Source organism: Pongo abelii, chromosome 5 (genome assembly GCF_028885655.2).
Source record: "Pongo abelii isolate AG06213 chromosome 5, NHGRI_mPonAbe1-v2.0_pri, whole genome shotgun sequence".
Lineage (NCBI taxonomy): Eukaryota > Metazoa > Chordata > Mammalia > Primates > Hominidae > Pongo > Pongo abelii.
In genome coordinates this window covers 32,402,055-32,424,268 of record NC_071990.2, presented here as the reverse complement: position 1 = coordinate 32,424,268, position 22,214 = coordinate 32,402,055, and the positions used below count along the sequence as shown (strand labels likewise).

Below are 22,214 nucleotides of genomic sequence, written 5' to 3'. Positions count from 1 at the left end.
AGAAATAAGAGAAAACGTCTCGGTAACCCAAGGGACAACATTGTAGATATCAAGGAGCTTCAGAAGCAGACTCCTCAAGCAAGAAAAGAAAGGAAGCCAAGGTCCAGAGGTTGATCCCACCTCAATTCAGGATGAAACAGTGGAGACCAGGATGAACCCAAAGCAACGGGACAAATATAGGAGCAACAAACTTCCCAGATGCACTTCAAATTCCTCCACTTTGGGATCTCTGTTCTCCCTGGCATGGAGGCCCGCCCAGGCAGAACAAGAGGCGGGACTCATTCTCCAAGCCAATTTGTTCCTATTTGTACCTTGAGGTCCTCCAGGCTGATCAGCCTGCCCTGGTGAGCCCCGCCGTCTGTATACACAGGAATGACCACAAAAAAGCCTTGCAGTCCTCCCGCAGGTCCCCAGCAAGCACCCTGTTCCCTGGCCTTTCACACCTCAAGGAGCAGGGCCACACACTGCGAAGCAGCAGGGCCTCAGGGTTCATCTTGTTCAACCCCATGCAGACAGCACCTCGGGGGAGGACCGCCTGAGCGGGGCAAGTCAGGAGCAGAGCCAATTCTAGAACACAGGTCTCCCAGACAGACCTGGCTGAGCCACAGCCCTCATGACCCCCATGTCTCCAGGCTTAGAAGGGCAACTCTGTGAGGTGGAGACCAACGAGTGTGCCTCAGCTCCCTGCCTGAACCACGCGGATTGCCATGACCTGCTCAACGGCTTCCAGTGCATCTGCCTGCCTGGTGAGTACAGATGCCTATCTGGCCACCCTCAGACCCCAAGCCTCTGAACCTGCAGAGTTCAGGCCCAGCAATCACCCAAGGCCTCTTGAAGCTCTCTCTAGCCAAGCCAAGGAGTCCTCCAAATCTGTCTTTGCTCCCCAAAATCTCTACTGTTACATCCCCAAATCTTCCCTTGCTTACTTGCCCATTCTCATCTCTGTCCTGCCAAATCACCCAAAGATCCCTCCTGCACAGCCCTCCTGCACAGCCTCTGTGTATGCATGTTGAGGTCCCAGGCTGGTCTTGGCATTCTCATCATAAACCCAGCGAAAGCTGCCCCAAGCCTTTCTTCTCCAGCCTCACCGGACACCCCTCTGTCCCCTGCTGTTATAATAACTACATTTATTCACCACTTACTCCAGGCTAGCCATTTGGCTGAGTACTTTTCAGGCATTATGTCATTTAATCTTTTTAACAGTACCATGAGGTAGGTTCTATTATTATTCCCCTTTTACACAGAACAGGAAACTGGGGCCTAGAGGGTTGACCAGCTTGCCCAAAGTCACACAGCTGGCAGGTGGCTGAGCTTCACCTTTTCTGCGTCACTCTCCTGTCACCCCACACTCACCTGCCCCAGGTGTCTTCTCTGGGAAGCTCTGCAAGTTCACCTTTCCTGGCAAAGGAAGGCGCCATGCTGTGCCTCCCTCGATGACCTTGGCCTCCTCTCCCCACCCACTTCCGCCCCACCAGGATTCGCCGGCACCCGATGTGAGGAGGATATCGACGAGTGCAGAAACTCTCCCTGTGCCAATGGTGGGCAGTGCCAGGACCAGCCTGGAGCCTTCCACTGCGAGTGTCTCCCAGGTAAACTGGGGCACACACTGTGGGGGACAGCGGGGGCAGGAGGCAGACGTCTGTGCAGGTCCCTGACCTTCCTGCTGTGCCACAGGCTTTGAAGGTACACGCTGTCAAACAGAGGTGGATGAGTGCCTGAGTGACCCATGTCCCGTTGGAGCCAGCTGCATTGATCTTCCAGGAGCCTTCTTTTGCCTCTGCCCCTCTGGTTTCACAGGTTAGCAGGGGAGGCATTGGAAAGAACTGGCGGAATATTTTATTCCATTTGGGTTGGGGCAGAGTTCATTGGTGGGTGTTTGATGGTTGGGATGTGAGAATAGAATGAGAATGGTATCCTTTAAAGTTATTTAGTGTAAAACCTGCACAATTGTACAACCATGGGGACAAGGGCAGGGGTTACCACAGTAGGGTAACATGGGCCCAATGTAAATGGTGTGATTGCGGCTTGGGAGCAGAGGATGGGACTCAAAGAAAAGGCATTCACTTGCTTATTTAGCAAGCACTTACTAAGTGCCTACTATGCCAGATACAGAGGCAAACCTGAGTAAGACGGTTGCCATCCTCATGTGACTTCAAGTCTAATACAGAGAGACCAAAATGTCTCCTGTTGATTATAGCCTACAGAGGTGCTGAGAGAAAAATGTGCAGGATGTTACAAGAGCACAGAGGATCAGCCAACCCAGACTAAAAATGGAGGAGGTAAAGGCTGAGATGAGTCTTGAAAGATAAGCAGAGGCTGGGCGTGGTGGCTCACGCCTGTAGTCCCAGAACTTTGGGAAGCTGAGGCGGGTGGATCACCCAAGATTAGGAGTTCGAGACCAGCCTGGCCAACATGGTGAAACCTCGTCTCTATTAAAAATACAAAAATTACACTTTGGGAGGCCAAGGCGGGTGGATCATGAGGTCAGGAGATCGAGACTATCCTGGCTAACATGGTGAAACCCCGTCTCAACTAAAAATACAAAAAATTAACTGGGCGTGGTGGTGGGCGCCTATAGTCCCAGCTACTCCGGAGGCTGAGGCAGGAGAATGGCGTGAACCTGGGAGGCGGAGCTTGCAGTGAGCCGAGATCGCGCCACTGCACTCCAGCCTGGGTGACAGAGCAAGACTCCATCTCAAAATATATATATATATATACAAAAATTAGCCAGGCGTGGTGGCGGGCACCTGTAATCCCAGCTACTGGGGAGGCTGAGGCAGGAGAATCGCTTGAACCCAGGAAGCAGTGGTTGTAGTGAGCCGAGATCACTCCACTGCACTCCAGCCTGGGTGACAGAGCAAGATTCCATCTCAAAAAAAAAAAAAAAGAAGAAGAAGGAAGGAAGGAAGGGAAGGAAGGGGGAAGGAAGGGAAGGAAGCGAAGGAAGGGAAGGAAGGGAAGGAAGGGAAGGAAGGGAAGGAAGGGAAGGAAAGGAAGGAAAGAAGGAAAGAAGGAAATAAGGAAAAAGAGAAAGAAAGAAAGATGGATGGGCAGGAGTTTGTCTAAATAGAGTGCCAGATAGCGTGTTTTAGCTGGAGATAACTGCATGTGCAAAGACACAGATGGAAGAAAAGCCCACCCCATTTAAGGAACTATAAGAAAGCCAGAGTTAAGGGTACAGCAAGGCAAAGATGAGAAACGCAGCTGTTGTACAAATGTCATGTCCTGCAGGACTCTGCGTATCATTCTGAGAAAGTTAAACAATATCTTAAAGGCAATAGGGACTCATTGAAGGACAGGTTCATGGGTTCATGGGGAGTGAGTAAGGCAAGCATAAGAAGTGGCTTTTGGCCCAATGAAGGACGTGGAGGAGCTGTTTTCTTTTTGACCCATCTTCCCACCCCAGGCCAGCTCTGTGAGGTTCCCCTGTGTGCTCCCAACCTGTGCCAGCCCAAGCAGATATGTAAGGACCAGAAAGACAAGGCCAACTGCCTCTGTCCTGATGGAAGCCCTGGCTGTGCCCCACCTGAGGACAATTGCACCTGCCACCATGGGCACTGCCAGAGGTAACATCTTCCAGGCCCTCCCCATCTGCCCCCTCCTTTGGGCTCCCTTCACTAGGATAGGAGAAGACAGCCAGTGAGATGTAGGTCTGTGAGAAATGACCAATGGGGAAAAGGAAGGAGATGGCAAAGTTCTTAGGGCAAGGCAGTGGGAGGGCTCAACTGGTAAGTGTTATCCAAGGAGAAGAGAGTCCACAAAAACTGGGGGAAACAGAGGACCAGGGGGTCAGAGCAGAAAGAAGAGCATTAAATCCCAGGGCGAATTAATCATTCATTAGAAAAATATCTGCTGAGGCCAGCCGCAGTGCTGATTACAGTCTCATGCCGGTAATCCCAGCACTTTGGGAGGCCGAGGTGGGCGGATCACCTGAGATCAGCAGTTCAACACCAGCCTGGCCAACACGGTGAAACCCTGTAGCTACTAAAAGTACAAAAATTAGCTGGGCATGGTGGCACCCCTGTAATCCCAGCTACTTGGGAGGCTGAAGCCGAAGGATCGCTTGAACCCAAGAGGCGGAGGTTGCAGTGAGCCAAGATCATGCCACTGCACTCCAGCCTGAGTGACAGAGCAAGAATCCGTCTCAAAAAAAAAAAAATCTGCTGAGCACCTACTTTGTGTGGCTACTGTTCCAGGCCCTGGGGGAAACACAAAGCAAAAGAGATAAACCAACTACTCTCATGGAGCTTTCATTCTAAAGAAAGACAGAAAATAAGCAAGTCACAGAAAGAATATATATATATACATGCATATATCTAGTTGGAGAAAATGAGCAGGTGTTGGGGAGCATGGGAGCAGTGCTGAGAGCAAAGTCACTGAAGAAAGAGGCCAGAATCTCGGCCAAAAGAAGAGGAAGTCAAAGGGGTCCAGGCAGCAGGGAGGGGAACAGACGCAGTAGGAGAAGAGAAAAACCCTCCCCTTTCTCTTTACAACCAGATCCTCATGTGTGTGTGATGTGGGTTGGACGGGGCCAGAGTGTGAGGCAGAGCTAGGGAGCTGCATCTCTGCACCCTGTGCCCATGGGGGGACCTGCTACCCCCAGCCCTCTGGCTACAACTGTACCTGCCCTACAGGCTACACAGGTGAGACCCTCCCTAAACCATATACACCCTGTGCTGGTCACCCCCTAAGTCAAGGGTAAGGCAGGTGACCACGGGTCCTGAGTTTCAGTCACCACTAAGGAGAACTGGGCTGCAGGGGACACGGGTGATGTGTGGGAGGTAGTGAGAAAGGAGGTTGATGGGAGAGAATAATAGGGTTGGGGATGAGGAAGGGAAGGAAAAGGAAAGAGGAGGATAGTGGAGGGAGGGAAGGAGGACACCCTTTCTCAGCCCCCACCTGTTTCCTTCAGGGCCCACCTGTAGTGAGGAGACGACAGCTTGTCACTCAGGGCCATGTCTCAATGGCGGCTCCTGCAACCCTAGCCCTGGAGGCTACTACTGCACCTGCCCTCCAAGCCACACAGGGCCCCAGTGCCAAACCAGCACTGACTACTGTGGGTCTGGTGAGTGCCCACCGTGCCATGGGGCTGGGAGCTACAGGAGAATGGAGGAACTGGGGAGGGTATGCTTGTGTCATTTTTTTTAAACTTAAGTGGACAGACCAGCCTGGGAAACATAATGAAACTCCATCTCTAAATTAGCTGGGCACACAGTGGCTAAGGCCTGTAGTCTCAGATAATCGGGAGGCTGAGGTGGGAGGATGACTTGAGCCCAGAAGGTTGAGGCTGCAGTGAGCTGTGATGGCACCACTGCCTGGGTAACAGAGCAAGACCGTATCTAAAATAAAATAAAAATCATATAAATAAAAATTAATTGGATGGCAGTGAGCTGTCGTTTTGATGGTGGGGGGTGTATGTCCTATGTACAGTGTGACTGAGGTCACAGGCCAGGTTACAGGCAAGGAACCTAAACCCTCACAGCCTCTTCTCTCCAGCCCCGTGCTTCAATGGGGGTACCTGTGTGAACAGGCCTGGCACCTTCTCCTGCCTCTGTGCCACGGGCTTCCAGGGCCCGCGCTGTGAGGGAAAGATCCGCCCCAGCTGTGCAGACAGGTGAGCAGGGCCCAAAGACCCCTAGAAGGGAGAAAGCCCTCAGCCTTCCCACCCCTCCTCTCATCTCCCCTTGGGCTCCAGGCTGCCTCCCACCCCACACCCCTCGTTCCACCTTCCCTCCTGGCTTGCCACCTCCCTGTGGTTGCCTCCCGACAACATCACACACTACCTTCCCCTTGTTTCCCGAACTTCTTCCTATCATGCCCTGTCTCTGTCTTGTTCAGCCCCTGTAGGAATACGGCAACCTGCCAGGACAGCCCCCAGGGTCCCCGCTGCCTCTGCCCCACTGGCTACACCGGAGGCAGCTGCCAGGTGAGGGCCATTGAAGCCAGGCGTGCTGAGGAGGGAAGTGGCTGGGAGGGAAACCAGGGAGGGTCACCTGGTCCCAGACCATTCAGGAGAGGGTTTTTGAAGTAAGGGATTTTGAGGAGTTGGAGTGGGCAGAGGACCATCTCTGGGCTGGAAATCTGATGCTGTGTCCTGCCTCACACTCCCTCCCACCCCTCAGACTCTGATGGACTTATGTGCCCAGAAGCCCTGCCCACGCAATTCCCACTGCCTCCAGACTGGGCCCTCCTTCCACTGCTTGTGCCTCCAGGGATGGACCGGGCCTCTCTGCAACCTTCCACTGTCCTCCTGCCAGAAGGCTGCGCTGAGCCAAGGTAACCAACGCCAGCGCTGACTGGAGAGCAAATGAAGAAAATATGGGTGTTCTCACCTGCCCCGTTCCTGCGGGCTTCCACACAGCCTTTGGCCAAAACAACCACCTGAGAATCAAAACCACACAGACAAATCAGTTCTTGATTGCACAGGTGTTGAACTGTGCAATCAGAGAAGCCTAACACAATTCCTATTACCTCATTTAACACAATTCAAGCAACACCAATCAGCCCATTCCACAGGATTCCAGTTTAACCCAACCATGAGGGACATGACTCAACGTGGAGCAACTCAACTCTGTCCTGATCATCATAACCCAGGCAGAGTGGAGCACACTTAATCCAGCTACACTCAACGCATTTCACCCCACCCCACTCACTTCAATGTCACGCCACGCTCTTTGTAAAAGAACACTAAAATAAGGTTTGATATGAGAAGAGCTCGGGAAAGAGATTATGATGGAGTTAAGGGATAGCTGATGGGAATTACAGGGAGAGAACATTAAAGGAATGCAGAACTCAGGGGACAGACTTAAGCCACATGTCCTCACCTGAGGCATACCTTGAATTATTTCTTGCTCAAGCCTTGTTTTAAGCTAAGAAAACAGTTGCTTTAACATTATGATAAGCTTTAGAGGTATGTCTCCAATATTCTGGCAGAAAGGGTGAGGAGAGAGGTAAAACCCGATGTTCTAATTTCTTCAGTGCCAGGAGTTATTAACTCCTTGGGCCCAGACCAGTCTCTACCCAGGAATGTTAATGGTCCCCAAGGTAAAGGCCTCTACACCCAGAGATTGGGCCCTGAATATACCCTTCCTCCTCCCTACTTACCTTATTTTTTTTTTTTTTTTTTTGAGATGGAGTCCCAGTCTGTCACCCAGGGTGGAGTGCAGTGGCACAATCTCGGCTCACTGCAACCGCCACCTCCTAGGTTCAAGTGATTCTCCTGCCTCAGCTTCCCAAGTAGCTGGGATTCGTGTGCCCCCATGCCCAGCTAATTTTTTTTTTTTTTTTTTTTTGTATTTTTAGTAGAGATGGGGTTTCATCATGTTGGCCAGACTGGTCTCGAACTCCTAACCTCAGTGATCCACCCACCTCTGCCTCCCAAAGTGCTGGGATCACAGGTGTAAGCCACCGTGCTCGGCCACATCCCCACTTACCGTTTTTGTCTGTTTGTTTGTTTGTTTGTTTCAGATGGAGTCTTGCCCTGTAGCCCAGGCTGGAGTGTAATGGCATGATTTCGGCTCACTACAACCTGTGCCGCCCAGGTTCAAGTGATTCTCCTGCCTCAGCCTCCCAAGTAGCTGGGATTACAGGCGCCTGCCACAATGCCCGACCAATTTTTTGTATTTTTAGTAGAGACGGGGTTTCACCATGTTTGCCAGGCTGGTCTCAAACTCCTGACCTGGTGATCTACCTGCCTCGGCCTCCCAAAGTGCTGGGATTACAGGTGTGAGCCACGGCGCCCGGCCCCACACTTATCTTTGTATATCCCTGTTTGTCTCTCTCCCCAGGCATAGACGTCTCTTCGCTTTGCCACAATGGAGGCCTCTGTGTCGACAGCGGCCCCTCCTATTTCTGCCACTGCCCCCCTGGATTCCAAGGCAGCCTGTGCCAGGATCATGTGAACCCATGTGAGTCCAGGCCTTGCCAGAACGGGGCCACCTGCATGGCCCAGCCCAGTGGGTATCTCTGCCAGGTGAGAGGGTCTGCAGGAGAAGGGGGAGGAAAGACAAGGGTGGGCTGGATGGGAGAGATAGTAGTGATTGAGGGAAGACCTAATGTATCCATTTCTCGTTCCTTTTTTTTTAACTCCACACACCCAACTAACCACGAAGTCATGCCACTTTATCTCCTGAAGTCTTTTCAAGTCTGTGCTTTTACCTTCGCCCTTTGTCCCACTGCCTGAGTCCTGACCTTTGTTGTGTTCCAGGTAACAAAGGTCAGAACTCACCTTTGATGCAAGCATCAGCCTCCTAACTATAGTCCCTGCCTCCACACTTGTCCTTCTATAGGTTCAGCCTTTACCCCGTGGCCACAGTGCTCTACTGAAAATGGCCAGTTGACCTGTCTCCCCTGCTGAACCTTCAGCGCCTGCCCGCCTCATTCAGAATAAAGTCCAAGGCCTGCATGACCCAGCCCTGCCTGCCTCTCAGGCCTCAGCTCTCCCCATCCCACCCTTCTACTCTCTGCTCCTGCAACACAAAACTGCTGCTGACTTTGCCACGTACCCCATACTGATTCTTGCCTCTCAGCCTTTATCCCTGCTATTGACACTACCTGGAATGGCCTTCCCAACCCCTCTTCCACGGGCTGGTGTTCAGGAGGCACCTTCCTCAGGAAGATGTCCCTAACTTCTCCCCAGGCTGGATTAGGGCCTCTTCTTCGTGGTCCAGGTCACTAAGCCAGGAGAGGCAAAGCTGGCATTCAAGTCTAAGCAGCCTATTAATATGCTCAGAACCACAACTTTTTTGTGTGTGTGGTTGCCATTTTATTTTCTTTTGTTATTGACAAACGGTAGTCGTACATATCTACGGGGTACATGTGAGTTTTTTGGTTTTTTTTTTTTCGTTTTTGGAGACAGAGTCGCTCTATCCCCCAGGCTGAAGTGCAGTGGCACGATCTTGGCTCACCAAAACCCCCGCCTCCCAGGTTCAAGCAGTCCTCATGTCTCAGCCTCCTGAGTAGCTGGTATTACAGGCACGCGCCACCATGCCTGGCTAATTTTTGTATTTTTAGTAGAGATGGGGTTTCATCATGTTGGGCAGGCTGGTCTCAGAACTCCTGACCTCAGGTGATCCACCCGCTCAGCCTGCCAAAGTGATAAGATTACAGGTATAAGCCACCGCACCTGGCCACATGTGATATTTTGATACATGCATACAATGTATCATGATCAAATCAGGGTAATTGGGATATCTATCATCTCAAACATTTATCATTTCTTTGTGTTGGGAACATTTCAAATCTTCTAGTTATTTTGAAATACAAATTGTTAACTATCATCATCCTTCTCTGCTATCCAACACTAGAACTTATTCCTTCTATATGACCATAATTTCGTATCCATTAACCAACCTCTCTTCATCTCCCCCTCCCTGCTACCCTTTCTAACCTCTAGTAACCATCATTCTACTCTACTTCCATGAGACTAAGTTTTTAGCTCCCACATATGAGTGAGGAGCAATATTAGACATGCAATAGGAGGCTGATGCAAGTATCTACCTGGAATGCAAGAAAGGTCAGGACTAACTAAGGCAGTGGCACAAAGGTGAAGGTGAGAGACATGCAATATTTGCCTTTCCGTGCCTGGCTTATTTCACTTAACATAATGTCCTTCAGTTTCATCCATGTTGCTGAAAATGATAGGATTTCATTCTTTTTCTGGCTGAATAATATTCCATTGTGTATATATGCCACAGTTTCTTTTTTCCATTCATTTGTTGATGGCACTTCAGTTAATTCTATATGTTAGCTATTGTGAACAGTGCTGCAATAAATATGGAGATGCAGATATCTCTTCAAGATACTGATTCCCTTTGGATATGTAATCAACAGCAGATTGATCATACAGTAGAACTATTGATCATACAGTGAACTATTGAACAACAGTAGATCTATTTTTAATTTTTGAGAAACTTCCATGCTTTTCTCCGTACTGGCTGTGTTAGTTTACATTCCCACCAACAGTGTATGAGGCTTCCCTTTTCTCTGCATCCTTGCCAGCATCTGCTATTTTTTGTATTTTTTTTTTCCTTTTTTGATCCAGCTCTGTTGCCCAGGCTGGATCACAGTGACTTGATCTCAGCTCACTGCAACCTCTGCCTCCCAGATTCAAGCGATTCTTGTGCTTCAGCCTCCCAAGTAGCTGGGATCACAGGCGTGGACCACCATGCTTGGCTAATTTTTTGTATTTTTAGTAGAGATGGGGTTTCACCATGTTGGTCAGGATGGTCTCCAACTCCTGACCTCAAGTGATCTTCCCGCCTCAACCTCTGAAAGTGCTGGGATTACAGGCATGAGCCACCACACTTGGCCCTTGTCTTTTCAATAATAGCCACTTTAACTGGTGTGAGATGATATCTCATTATGGTTTTGATTTACATTTCCCTGATTTGCATCCATATACCTGTTGGCCATTTGTATGTCTTCTTTTGAGAAATGTCTGTTCAGATCATTTGCCCATTTTTTAAACCACATTATTTGTCGGTGGTGGTAGTGGTGGTGTTTGCTGTTGAGTTCCTTATACATTCTGATCATTAATCCCTTGTCAGATAGATAGTTTGCAAATATTTTCTTCTATTCTGTAGGTTGCCTCTTCACTCTGTTAATTGTTTCCTTTGCTGCACAGACACTTTTTAGCTTGATGTAATCACATTTGTCTATTGTTGCTCTTGTTGCCTGTGCTGTTGAGGTCTTACCCAAAAAACTTTTGCCCAGACCAATGTCTTGAAGCATTTCCCAAATGATTTTTTTTTTTTTTGAGACGGAGTCTCGCACCTTCGCCTGGGCTGGAGTGCAGTGGCGCAAATTTGGCTCACTGCAACCTCTGCCTCCCGGGTTCCAGCGATTCTCCTGCCTTAGCCTCCCAAGTAGCTAGAATTATAGGCGCCCACCACCACGCCCAGCTATTTTTTTGTATTTTTAGTAGAGACAGGGTTTCACCATGTTGGCCAGGCTGGTCTCAAACTCCTGACCTTGTGTTTGAGGATTACAGGCATGACCCACTGTGCCTTGCCAATTTTTTTTTTTAGTGGCTTCATAGTTTCCAGTTGTACATGTAAGGCTTTAATCTATTTTGTATATGATGACGGATAGAGGTTTAGTTTCTTTTTTTTTTGAGATGGAGTCTCGCTCTGTTGCCCAGTTGCCCAGTCTGGAGTGCAGTGGTATGATCTCAGCTCACTGCAACCTCCGCCTCTCAGGTTCAAGTGATTCTCCTGCCTCAGCCTCCTGAGTAGCTGGAACTACAGGTGCACGCCACTACACCCGGCTAATTTTTGTAATTTTAGTAGAGGTGGGGTTTCACCATATTGGTCAGGCTGGTCTCAAACTCCTGACCTCAGGTGATCCACCCGCCTCTGCCTCCCAAAGTGCTGGGATTACAGGCGTGAGCCACCACACCCGGCCTAGGTTTAGTTTCTTCTGCATATGGATATCCAGTTTTCCCAGCACCATTTATTGAAGAGAGTGTCCTTTCCCCAATGTGTGTACTTGGTGCCTTTGTTGAAAGTAAGTTGGCTGGCCGGGAGTGGTGGCTCATGCCTGTAATCCCAGCACTTTGGGAGGCCAAGGTGGGCAGATCACAAGGTCAGGAGTTTGAAACCAGCCTGACCAACATAGTGAAACCCCCATCTCTACTAAAAATACAAAAATTAGCCAGGCTTGGTGGCGTGCACCTGTAATCCCAGCTACTCAGGAGGCTGAGGCAGGAGAATCGCTTGAACCCAGGAGGTGGAGGTTGCAGTAAGCCAGATTGTGCCATTGCACTCCAGCCTGGGCAACAGAGCAAGACTCCATCTCAAAAAAAAAAAAAAAAAAGAAAAAGAAAGAAAAGAAAAGAAAAAAGAAAGTAAGTTGGCTGCAAATGTTTGGACTTGTTTTTCTGGGCTCTCTATTCCATTCCATTGGTCTATGTGTCTGTTTTTTATGCCAGCACCATGCTGTTTTGGTTACTATAGCTTTATAGTATATTTTGAAGTTAGGTAGTGTGGTGCCTCTAGTTTTGTTCTTTTTGCTCAGGACTGCTTTGGCTATTTGGGTCTTTTACAGTTCAGATAAATTTTAGGGTTGTTTTTCCTATTTCTGTAAAGAATATCATTGGTCTTTTCATAGGGGTTGCATGACTCTGTAGACTACTTTGGTAAGCACAGACATTTTAACAGTATTCATTCTTCCAATCCATGAACACAGGGTATCTTTCCATTTTTTTGTGTCCCCTTCAATTTATTTCATCAATGTTTTATAGCTGTCATTGCAGTACTCTTTCACTTCTTTGGTTAAATTTGTTTGTTTTTATTTTTTGTAACTATTATAAATGGGATTGCTTTCTTGATTTCTTTTTCAGATTATTTGCTGTTAGTGTATAGAAATGCTACTACTTTTTCTACACTGATTTTGTATCCTACAGCTTTACTGAATTTGTTTATAACCAATGTTTCCTTTGGGTTTTTCCAAATACAGGACTATGTCATCTGTGAACATAGATAATTTGATTTCTTCCTTTGCAATTTGGATAACCTTTATTTCTTTCTCCTGCCTAATTGCTCTGGCCAGGACTTCCAGTATTACCTTGAATAAAAATAGTGAAAGTGAGCATCCTTGTCTTGTTCCAGATCTTAGAGGAAAGGCCTTCAAATTTTCCCCATTCAATATGATGTTGGCTGTGGGTTTGTCATATATGGCCTTTATTATTTTGAGATATAGAACCACAACTGTTTTGTTGTTTTTTTGTTTTTTTTGTTTGTTTGTTTGTTTGTTTGAGACAGAGTCTTGCTGTGTCACTCAGGCTGGAGTGTAGTGGTGCAATCTCAGCTCACTGCAACCTCTACCTCCCAGGCTCAAGCAATTCACCTGCCTCAGCCTCCTCAGTAGCTGGGATTACAGGTGCCTGCCACCACACCTAGCTAATTTTTTTTTTTTTTTTGTATTTTTAGTAGAGATGGGGTTTTACCATGTTGGCCAGCCTGGTCTCAAACTCCTGACCTCAAGTGATCCACCCGCCTTGACCTCCCAAACTGCTGGGATTATAGGCGTGAGCCACCGTGCCCGGCCAGAACCACAACTTTTGATAGAAGGCTCAAGACAGATCCCCTAATCTACCCTCTTTTTTCACTTTTTTATTTTATTTTTTAACCTTTTATTATGAACATTTTCAAACATAAACGAAAGCAGTATACTAATCAGTAGTAAACCTCTGGGCACCCATTACTCAGCTTTACTTCTTCTTTTATGAAGCTCCCTCCTCCAAAACACCCCCATCACCTGTTCCTTCCAGCTCTCTGACCACTCCTTGGATTCTTTGTGAATTCCCTTTTCTCTCTTTGAAGCCTGTCTTCCTGGTACTCTACTCTTGCACACTCTCCTTCCTCTTGCAAGAAGCCAGCACGTGGTACAGATCTTGCCAATTACCCTTCTCTCACTAGCTGAGTGGCATGAAGAAGCAGAAAATGGTTAAGAGCATTGGTTATGGAGTCACAGACCTTCATTGATTCCCAGCTCTGCCACCTATAGCTATTTGACTTGCACAAGTCACTAACCTTTCAGAGACTCAGCTTCCTTACGTGCAAAGTAAAAATCGAATGAGATAACCCAAATAAAATGTCATTAGGGGGATTTTTAGGTTATGTATATAAATCATGCAATAAATGCTAGCCATTTCTTTCCTCTGGTTGACTGAGAGCTTCCGGGAAATAGGAATGGGTTCTGACTTTCTTTGTATTCCTAGTGCCTAAAACGGTGCCTGACACAAAGTAGGCATTCAATAGATGGTTATGAATCAATAAAGTATGAGAGAGCCTGGTGGGTATTTAGCAGGGGAGGAAGGTTTTACCAAAAATGGTGCTGTGTTTGGTGGCAGTGTGTCATAGAGATTGTTTGGGACTGGGGAAGGTTGAGTTGTGTGTCGCTGAACAATTGTGTCTCATGGGGAGTTGAGATAGAAGGGTTGTGACACATGGCCATGATGGATGGTGAGTTGAGTGATGCTGTTCAGCTGGAAGGTGGAGGACTGGACACACTATCTTGAGCTGGGTCCCTTGTAGTGCTGGGTTGGGCTCATCCACTGGTTTCCTGTCTAACCCTCTTTGTCTGCAGTGTGCCCCAGGCTACGATGGACAGAACTGCTCAAAGGAACTCGATGCTTGTCAGTCCCAACCCTGTCACAACCATGGCACCTGTACTCCCAAACCTGGAGGCTTCCACTGTGCCTGCCCTCCAGGCTTTGTGGGGCTACGCTGTGAGGGAGACGTGGACGAGTGTCTAGACCAGCCCTGCCACCCCACAGGCACTGCAGCCTGCCACTCTCTGGCCAATGCCTTCTACTGCCAGTGTCTGCCTGGACACACAGGTGAGGCCCCAAGTAAAGGGGCACAAGTGTGTCTGGAGCACAGCCAAGCAGACCATGGAGAGCCAGATAGTCTCCACCCATGCAGCAGCCGTCACCTGGTCCATCCCCTGCCTCCACGCCCACCCCCGCCCAGAAAAGATGCCCCAGGATCCCTTCACCTGCACATCCAGCACTGGGCCAACATCCAGGAATGAGCTAGGACGGAGGCAGTGACTGATGCAGTGTGTGACGTCTAATCTCCCCCACAATTACAGGCCAATGGTGTGAGGTGGAGATAGACCCCTGCCACAGCCAACCCTGCTTTCATGGAGGGACCTGTGAGGCCACAGCAGGATCACCCCTGGGTTTCATCTGCCACTGCCCCAAGGCAAGTGACCACAAATCTGCCTTCTCTGTTGCTCCCTATGCTGACAAAAGGCAAGAATACCTCAATTGGAATCCCAGAAGGGGCTGTGGGTGAGCACTGATGTGGAAATTATTGGAAAAAGCCATGCCAAGTTCACAGTGGCAAGTGTCTCTCAGAAGCAGTCAAAGGAAAGGCAGGATCAGTTGATAGCGTGAATGGAATTTTCAAAAATCACAGGCGTTGCCTAAGGGAAGGTCAGGAGCTCCCCAAGGTCAAGCTGTGTGGTGGGTGGCCTCAGATAGGTTATTTTAACTCTGTGTGTGTTTGTGTATGTATTTATGGACCTCAGATGCATGGAATTAGACTAATCTTAAGCTTTGGTTCCTGATATACTGACATTGGTTTATGCCTGGTCTTCTTTTATTTTATTATTCTAACAATGTAACACCCATGAACCTAACCCAAGAATTTCAATATTAATAATAACTTACAACTACTTAAGTCCTCCTCCTGTATCCTATTCCCTCTCCAGAGGAAGACATATAATCCTATTTCTAAGGAGTAAGATAATAATATAATAGCCGGCCAGGCACAGTGGCTCACGCCTGTAATCCCAGCACTTTGGGAGGCCGAGGCAGCCGGATCACCTGAGGTCGGGCATTCGAGACCAGCCTGACAAACATGGAGAAACCCTGTCTCTACTAAAAATACAAATTAGCTGGGCGTGGTGGTGCATGGCTGTAATCCCAGCTATTGGGGAGGTTGAGGCAGAAGAATTGCTTGAACCCGGGAGGCAGAGGTTGCAATGAGCCGAGATTGCACCATTGCACTCCAGCCTGGACAACAAGAGCGAAACTCTGTCTCAAAAAAAAATAATAATAATAATATAATAGAATTCTATTAACTGTTTAGTCTTCTAGGACTTGCACTGTAATGCCACAGTCCATCAGGTTGTTGCACACAGCTGTGCTTCATCCATTTTCAACAGAATGTAATATGTCATTGTGTGAAATTACCATAGGACATGGTTTCAACATCCACAAAATGATTAACTTGATGCTCTCTGAGGCGCCTTTTAGATATGAGAATCTAGGACCCTCTGCACCGTCTTAACCCAAGAGTTTGCTTGATGGGGAGTGGGAAGAATAATGCAAGTTCCATCTCCAATATCTCCCCTCCCCTCCACAGGGTTTTGAAGGCCCCACCTGCAGCCACAGGGCCCCTTCCTGCGGCCTCCATCACTGCCACCACGGAGGCCTGTGTCTGCCCTCCCCTAAGCCAGGCTTCCCACCACGCTGTGCCTGCCTCAGTGGCTATGGGGGTCCTGACTGCCTGACCCCACCAGCTCCTAAAGGCTGTGGCCCTCCCTCCCCATGCCTATACAATGGCAGCTGCTCAGAGACCACAGGCTTGGGGGGCCCAGGCTTTCGATGCTCGTGCCCTCACAGCTCTCCAGGGCCCCGGTGTCAGAAACCCGGAGCCAAGGGGTGTGAGGGCAGAAGTGGAGATGGGGCCTGTGATGCTGGCTGCAGTGGCCCAGAAGGAAACTGGGATGGAGGGGACTGCTCTCTGGGAGTCCCAGACCCCTGGAAGGGCTGCCCCTCCCACTCTCGGTGCTGGCTTCTCTTCCGGGACGGGCAGTGCCACCCGCAGTGTGACTCTGAAGAGTGTCTGTTTGATGGCTACGACTGTGAGACCCCTCCAGCCTGCACGTGAGCCTGAAATCCACTGGATCCGGGGAAGGAGAGGGGTGGGTAAGAGGAGGAGGAAGGATGTAGATGGCTCTGGGTTACAGTGTGGCCACAGCCTCGGGCTCCGGGGAGTTTCCACCCTAATAACCATCACTAAACAGGGGTCGAAGACTCTGGACTCCAACCTAGGCTAATGAGGTGGCATCAATATTTAACATGGGGCGTGGCCTTTGGGCTCCTCTCTGAGAGTTGTAGGAACTCAGGCCTCAAGCCTCCTTCCCTAAGCCTTGCTGCCATGGAGTATTTCCCCTAGCGGTCAGCACCTCACAGAGGGAAAAGGGCCCTGGACTCTCCTTCAGAAACAGAGGAGAGCTTGGGAGGGTACAGAGAGGGGACAGTCTAGGGAGACAGGGGTGTTAGCAGACATTGGGGCGTCTGGACTACCATCCAGGACTTGACTAAGCTCATTGCTCCACAGCTGCCCCCACTTAGCAACCAAAGCCCTAGAGGGCACAAAATATGGGGAATTCTCTCTAGGGTGAAGAAAAGAGTCAGGTTTTAGGGAGGTCCTGAGTCCCCCTCTCCTTACCCCACAGTCCAGCCTATGACCAGTACTGCCACGATCACTTCCACAACGGGCACTGTGAGAAAGGCTGCAACACTGCAGAGTGTGGCTGGGATGGAGGTGACTGCAGGCCTGAAGATGGGGACCCAGAGTGGGGGCCCTCCCTGGCCCTACTGGTGGTACTGAGCCCCCCAGCCCTAGACCAGCAGCTGTTTGCCCTGGCCCGGGTGCTGTCCCTGACTCTGAGGGTAGGACTCTGGGTAAGGAAGGATCGTGACGGCAGGGACATGGTGTACCCCTATCCTGGGGCCCGGGCTGAAGAAAAGCTAGGAGGAACTCGGGACCCCACCTATCAGGAGAGAGCAGCCCCTCAAACGCAGCCCCTGGGCAAGGAGACCGACTCCCTCAGTGCTGGGTAAGAAGCTAGGTGGAGGGAAGGGCCAGACACCAGTTTTTTTAAGAGGGCAGAGGGAGGAAAGGGAGCCAGGGACCAACACAGAGGTCTCTGAGGTGCCTCCTCTACAGGTTTGTGGTGGTAATGGGTGTGGATTTGTCCCGCTGTGGCCCTGACCACCCGGCATCCCGCTGTCCCTGGGACCCTGGGCTTCTACTCCGCTTCCTTGCTGCGATGGCTGCAGTGGGAGCCCTGGAGCCCCTGCTGCCTGGACCACTGCTGGCTGTCCACCCTCATGCAGGGACCGGTAGGTGACCCCTTGCCACTTTCTCTGACCTCTGTTCCCAGGCCAGCTCTCATGCTAGCAACAAGCAATGGAGGCTGAATCAAACAGGACAGCTGAGACTGAAAATGTTCTTTGTGGGGACTTACTTTCCCTAACCTCGCTTTCTCTAACTGAATCTCCCACTGGCCCATTTGTTCTACAGTCTCCTTCCTTATTTCCCTAAGCACATTATCCTAACCTCTGTCATAGCCCTCCAACAAAGGGATGGTCTATCTTCTCTACCAGACTGAGAATATCTAATCGTCTTTGTATCAGACAACTCATAGTACGTGAAAGAATAATAGGCCAGGCGCAGTGGCTCATGCCTATAATCCCAGCACATTGGGAGACCAAGGCAGGCGGACCACGAGGTCAGGAGATTGAGACCATCCTGGCTAACGCGGTGAAACCCCGCCTCTACTAAAAATACAAAAAATTAGCCGGGTGTGGTGGCGGGCGCCTGTAGTCCCAGCTACTCAGGAGGCTGAGGCAGAAGAATGGCGTGAACCCAGGAGGTGGAGCTTGCAGTGAGCCAAGATCGCACCACTGCACTCCAGCCTGGGCGACAGAGCGAGACTCCATCTCAAAAAATAATAATAATAATAATAACTGCTATATCGTACTTTGTGCCTTACTCTAAGCATTTTACATTGTTACCTCATTTAATCCTCCCCCACAACCCCATGAGGCATGTACTACTGGTTGAGTATCCCTTATCTGAAATGCTTGGGAACAAGCGTTTCAGATTTTGGATTTTTTATTTTGGAATGTTTGCATTATACTTACTGGTTCAGCATCCCTAATACAACATCCAAATGCTACAATGAGCATTTCCTTTGAGCGTTATGTTGGTACTCTAAAAGTTTCAGGCTTTGGAACATTTCAGATTTGGGATTGGGATTATGGATACTCAGCCTTTTTGTGTGTTTTTGTTTTCTGAGACAGTCTCACTCTGTCACCCATACTGGAGTACAGTGACGCCATCTCAGCTCACTGCAACCTCCGCCTCCCGGGTTTAAGCAATTCTCTTGCCTCAGACTCCTGAGTAGCTGGAATTACAATGGCATGCCACCATGCCCTGCTAATTTTTTTTTTCGTTTTTTGTTTTGTTTTGTTTTGTTTGAGACAGAGTCTCGCCTTGTCGCCCAGGCTGGAGTGCAGTGGCGTGATCTCGGCTCACTGCAAGCTCCACCTCCCGAGTTCACGCCATTCTCCTGCCTCAGCCTCCCAAGTAGCTGGAACTACAGGCGCCTGCCACCACACCTGGCTAATTTTTTGTATTTTTAGTAGAGACGAGGTTTCACCGTGTTAGCCAGGATGGTCTCGATCTCCTGACCTCGTGATCCACCCGCCTCAGCCTCCCAAAGTGCTGAGATTACAGGCGTGAGCCACTACACTCAGCCACTAATTTTTATATTTTTAGTAGAGAGGGAGTTTTGCCATGTTGGCCAGGCTGGTCTCGAACACCTGGCCTCATATGATCCACCTGCCTCAGCCTCCCAAAGTGCTGGGATTACAGGCATGAGCCACTGTGCCCGAACTCAACCTATATTATCATCCCCATTTTGCAGATAAGGAAACTGAGGCAAAGACAGGCTACTAAACTTGTCCAAAGGTCTCCCAATAGTAATCAGTCTCACCAGGAGTGGCCTTTGTGACTCTGTCTCTCCCACCAGCACCCCCTGCCAACCAGCTTCCCTGGCCTGTGCTGTGCTCCCCAGTGGCCGGGGTGATTCTCCTGGCCCTAGGGGCTCTTCTCGTCCTCCAGCTCATCCGGCGTCGACGCCGAGAGCATGGAGCTCTCTGGCTGCCCCCTGGTTTCACTCGACGGCCTCGGACTCAGTCAGCTCCCCACCGACGCCGGCCCCCACTGGGCGAGGACAGCATTGGTCTCAAGTGAGAATGAGGAGAAACCCAGGCTCAGGAAGGGGCGTCTCTCCTATGGCGATATTTACAATCAGAAAAGATAAGAAATACTATTGCGGAAGTCAAAGATAGGGGAAGGAGAGAGGGGTGGGAAGCCTGCTGGAAATTCTGGAGACCCTGATGGTCATAATTCTGTGTAACCTCTACCCACCCATTCCCTTCCAGGGCACTGAAGCCAGAGGCAGAAGTTGATGAGGATGGAGTTGTGATGTGCTCAGGCCCTGAGGAGGGAGAGGAGGTGGACCAGGTCAAAGGGCTGGGGCAAGAATGGTCTGGAGGTGATGGAAGGGATGAAAGGGCAAATCAACCTTCACTGATCCTTGCTCTTACCCAAAGGCTGAAGAAACAGGCCCACCCTCCAAGTGCCAGCTCTGGTCTCTGAGTGGTGGCTGTGGGGCGCTCCCTCAGGCAGCCATGCTAACTCCTCCCCAGGAATCCGAGATGGAAGCCCCTGACCTGGACACCCGTGGACCTGGTATGTGAGTCAACTCAAACCAAGAAAACAAAAAAGTCCTTTGACCCTTTTAGAATCAGAGAGTCCTTTAATATCAGAACTAGAGGAACTAATTTTAGACTGAGTGCCTTAGAACAATGATTCCCAAAGTGTGGTCCTCAGATAGCAAAATCAGCATCACCTGGGAATTTGTTAAAAATGCAAATTATTGGGCTCCACTACAGAGCTACTGACTCAGGAATTTAAAATGTTAGGCAATCTGTTTTAATAAGCCCTTCAGGTGAATCTGATCCAGACTCGTTTGAGAAAACCACTGCTAGGCCAGGTGCGGTGGCTCACGCCTGTAATCCCAGCACTTCGGGAGGCCGAGGCGGGTGGATCACAAGGTCAGGAGATCGAGACCATCCTGGCTAACACAGTGAAACCCCGTCTCTACTAAAAATACAAAAAATTAGCCGGGCGCGGTGGCAGACGCCTGTAGTCCCAGCTGCTCTGGAGGCTGAGGCAGGAGAATGGCATGAACCCGGGAGGCGGAGCTTGCAGTGAGCGGAGATCGCGCCACTGCACTCCAGCCCGGGCGACAGGGCAAGACTCCGTCTCCAAAAAAAAAAAACACAAAACCACTGCCCTGGAATGTCAGAGAATTAAGCTGCAGGTTCCTTTTACAGAGGAAGAAACTGAAGTTAGAGAAAAGTAGAAAAGTCACTTGGCTAAAGCCACACAGAGCCGGAACTTAGCTTCCCAACACCTCAGGTTTTGATTCTCCGTGAGCTTACATGTTGTCCCTTCCCCCTTGTTGTGTCCTTTAGATTGACCCATTACTCATGTCTTACCAACAGATGGGGTGACACCCCTGATGTCAGCAGTTTGCTGTGGGGAAGTAGAGTCCAGGACCTTCCAAGAGGCATGGTTGGGATGTCCTGAGCCCTGGGAACCTCTGCTGGATGGAGGGGCCTGTCCCCAGGCTCACACCGTGGGCACTGGGGAGACCCCCCTGCACCTGGCTGCCCGATTCTCCCGGCCAACCGCTGCCCGCCGCCTCCTTGAGGCTGGAGCCAACCCCAACCAACCAGACCGGGCAGGGCGCACACCCCTTCATGCTGCTGTGGCTGCTGATGCTCGGGAGGTCTGCCAGGTTAGCACACACTGAGGTCCCTACAGGGAATGGGGCAAGCTTACAAGCTGGACAGAAGCATCCCCTAGAGTTTGACAAGGAGGAAATTGGTATGATTGGGAACCTGACAGGGAAACTGCGGAGGACGGCTGAATATGGATTGCGAGTGGGGTTAAAAGTGTAAGAACTCGAGTTGGCAGTCCGAAGTACCCCAGGGGTCACTGGCCCCCTGTCTCCCCAGCTTCTGCTCCGTAGCAGACAAACTGCAGTGGACGCTCGCACAGAGGACGGGACCACACCCTTGATGCTGGCTGCCAGACTAGCGGTGGAAGACCTGGTTGAAGAACTGATTGCAGCCCAAGCAGACGTGGGGGCCAGAGATAAATGGGGTATGTAGAGGAAGGGGTGATGTATGCTATAGAGAAGTTGAGCAGATGGGGTGGGAGATAGCGTGCAAAATATAGGTGCAGCGGAGGGGCATTCCCTCTCATCCTGCTGTTATGGCGGTCAATCTGCGATGCGGTGGAAGTACGGGCCGCGTGAGTTTCCCCCACAACTCCCACCCTCAACACCACACTGGCCCTCCGCTCCAGCTTACTGGGGAACTGGCATGGAACACAGTGTCTGTGGAAAGGGGGGGATATCTCGTGGGGGGAGACTGTCTCCCGGTCTCACCGACCCCAGAACAATGCCCCATTGTCCCTCCCGCGCACTGGTGACGTCACCAGGGCAACACTTCCTGCAGGCCGGTGGTCTCCTGGGCAACGCTTCCCGCCTTTGAGGGACCAGCCGGCCCGAATAGCCCTTCCCCCAAGGCCAGAACCCGTGGGAAACCGGAACCCAGGCGTCTGGCCCCCAACTGCGGTAACAACCTGCCACGTCGTCCCCTAGGGAAAACTGCGCTGCACTGGGCTGCTGCCGTGAACAACGCCCGAGCCGCCCGCTCACTTCTCCAGGCCGGAGCCGATAAAGATGCCCAGGACAACAGGGTTAGATGGGACAGAGGGCTTCCCACAAAACAGGCGCACGAGAGATGGAAAGTGCGGTAACCCGCAAAG

General features: G+C 50.3%; 1 protein-coding gene and 1 long non-coding RNA gene across 2 annotated transcripts in view; one reads left to right on the top strand and one right to left on the bottom strand.

Moving 5' to 3' along the window:
- Positions 1 to 22,214, top strand: part of LOC100436768 (notch receptor 4) — a 33,024-nt gene that overhangs the window by 5,312 nt on the left and 5,498 nt on the right. Inside the window, exons 9-29 of the mRNA XM_024248758.3 lie at positions 633 to 746; positions 1,476 to 1,589; positions 1,675 to 1,797; positions 3,407 to 3,566; positions 4,498 to 4,643; positions 4,913 to 5,065; positions 5,497 to 5,614; positions 5,839 to 5,926; positions 6,123 to 6,276; positions 7,788 to 7,972; positions 14,089 to 14,341; positions 14,596 to 14,708; positions 15,876 to 16,399; positions 16,975 to 17,358; positions 17,469 to 17,644; positions 19,339 to 19,558; positions 19,754 to 19,835; positions 19,925 to 20,063; positions 20,882 to 21,177; positions 21,398 to 21,545; positions 22,048 to 22,145. Of these exons, the coding sequence (XP_024104526.2) occupies positions 633 to 746; positions 1,476 to 1,589; positions 1,675 to 1,797; positions 3,407 to 3,566; positions 4,498 to 4,643; positions 4,913 to 5,065; positions 5,497 to 5,614; positions 5,839 to 5,926; positions 6,123 to 6,276; positions 7,788 to 7,972; positions 14,089 to 14,341; positions 14,596 to 14,708; positions 15,876 to 16,399; positions 16,975 to 17,358; positions 17,469 to 17,644; positions 19,339 to 19,558; positions 19,754 to 19,835; positions 19,925 to 20,063; positions 20,882 to 21,177; positions 21,398 to 21,545; positions 22,048 to 22,145 (3,788 nt within the window). The remainder of the gene's footprint in view (positions 1 to 632; positions 747 to 1,475; positions 1,590 to 1,674; positions 1,798 to 3,406; positions 3,567 to 4,497; positions 4,644 to 4,912; positions 5,066 to 5,496; positions 5,615 to 5,838; positions 5,927 to 6,122; positions 6,277 to 7,787; positions 7,973 to 14,088; positions 14,342 to 14,595; positions 14,709 to 15,875; positions 16,400 to 16,974; positions 17,359 to 17,468; positions 17,645 to 19,338; positions 19,559 to 19,753; positions 19,836 to 19,924; positions 20,064 to 20,881; positions 21,178 to 21,397; positions 21,546 to 22,047; positions 22,146 to 22,214) is intronic.
- LOC129059913 (uncharacterized) lies at positions 8,747 to 21,024 on the bottom strand. The gene is made up of 5 exons (XR_008526103.1): positions 20,876 to 21,024; positions 19,919 to 20,076; positions 19,303 to 19,601; positions 13,258 to 13,418; positions 8,747 to 9,085 (listed from the first exon to the last, which is right to left on the bottom strand). It is a non-coding gene; the product is annotated as an uncharacterized LOC129059913 (long non-coding RNA).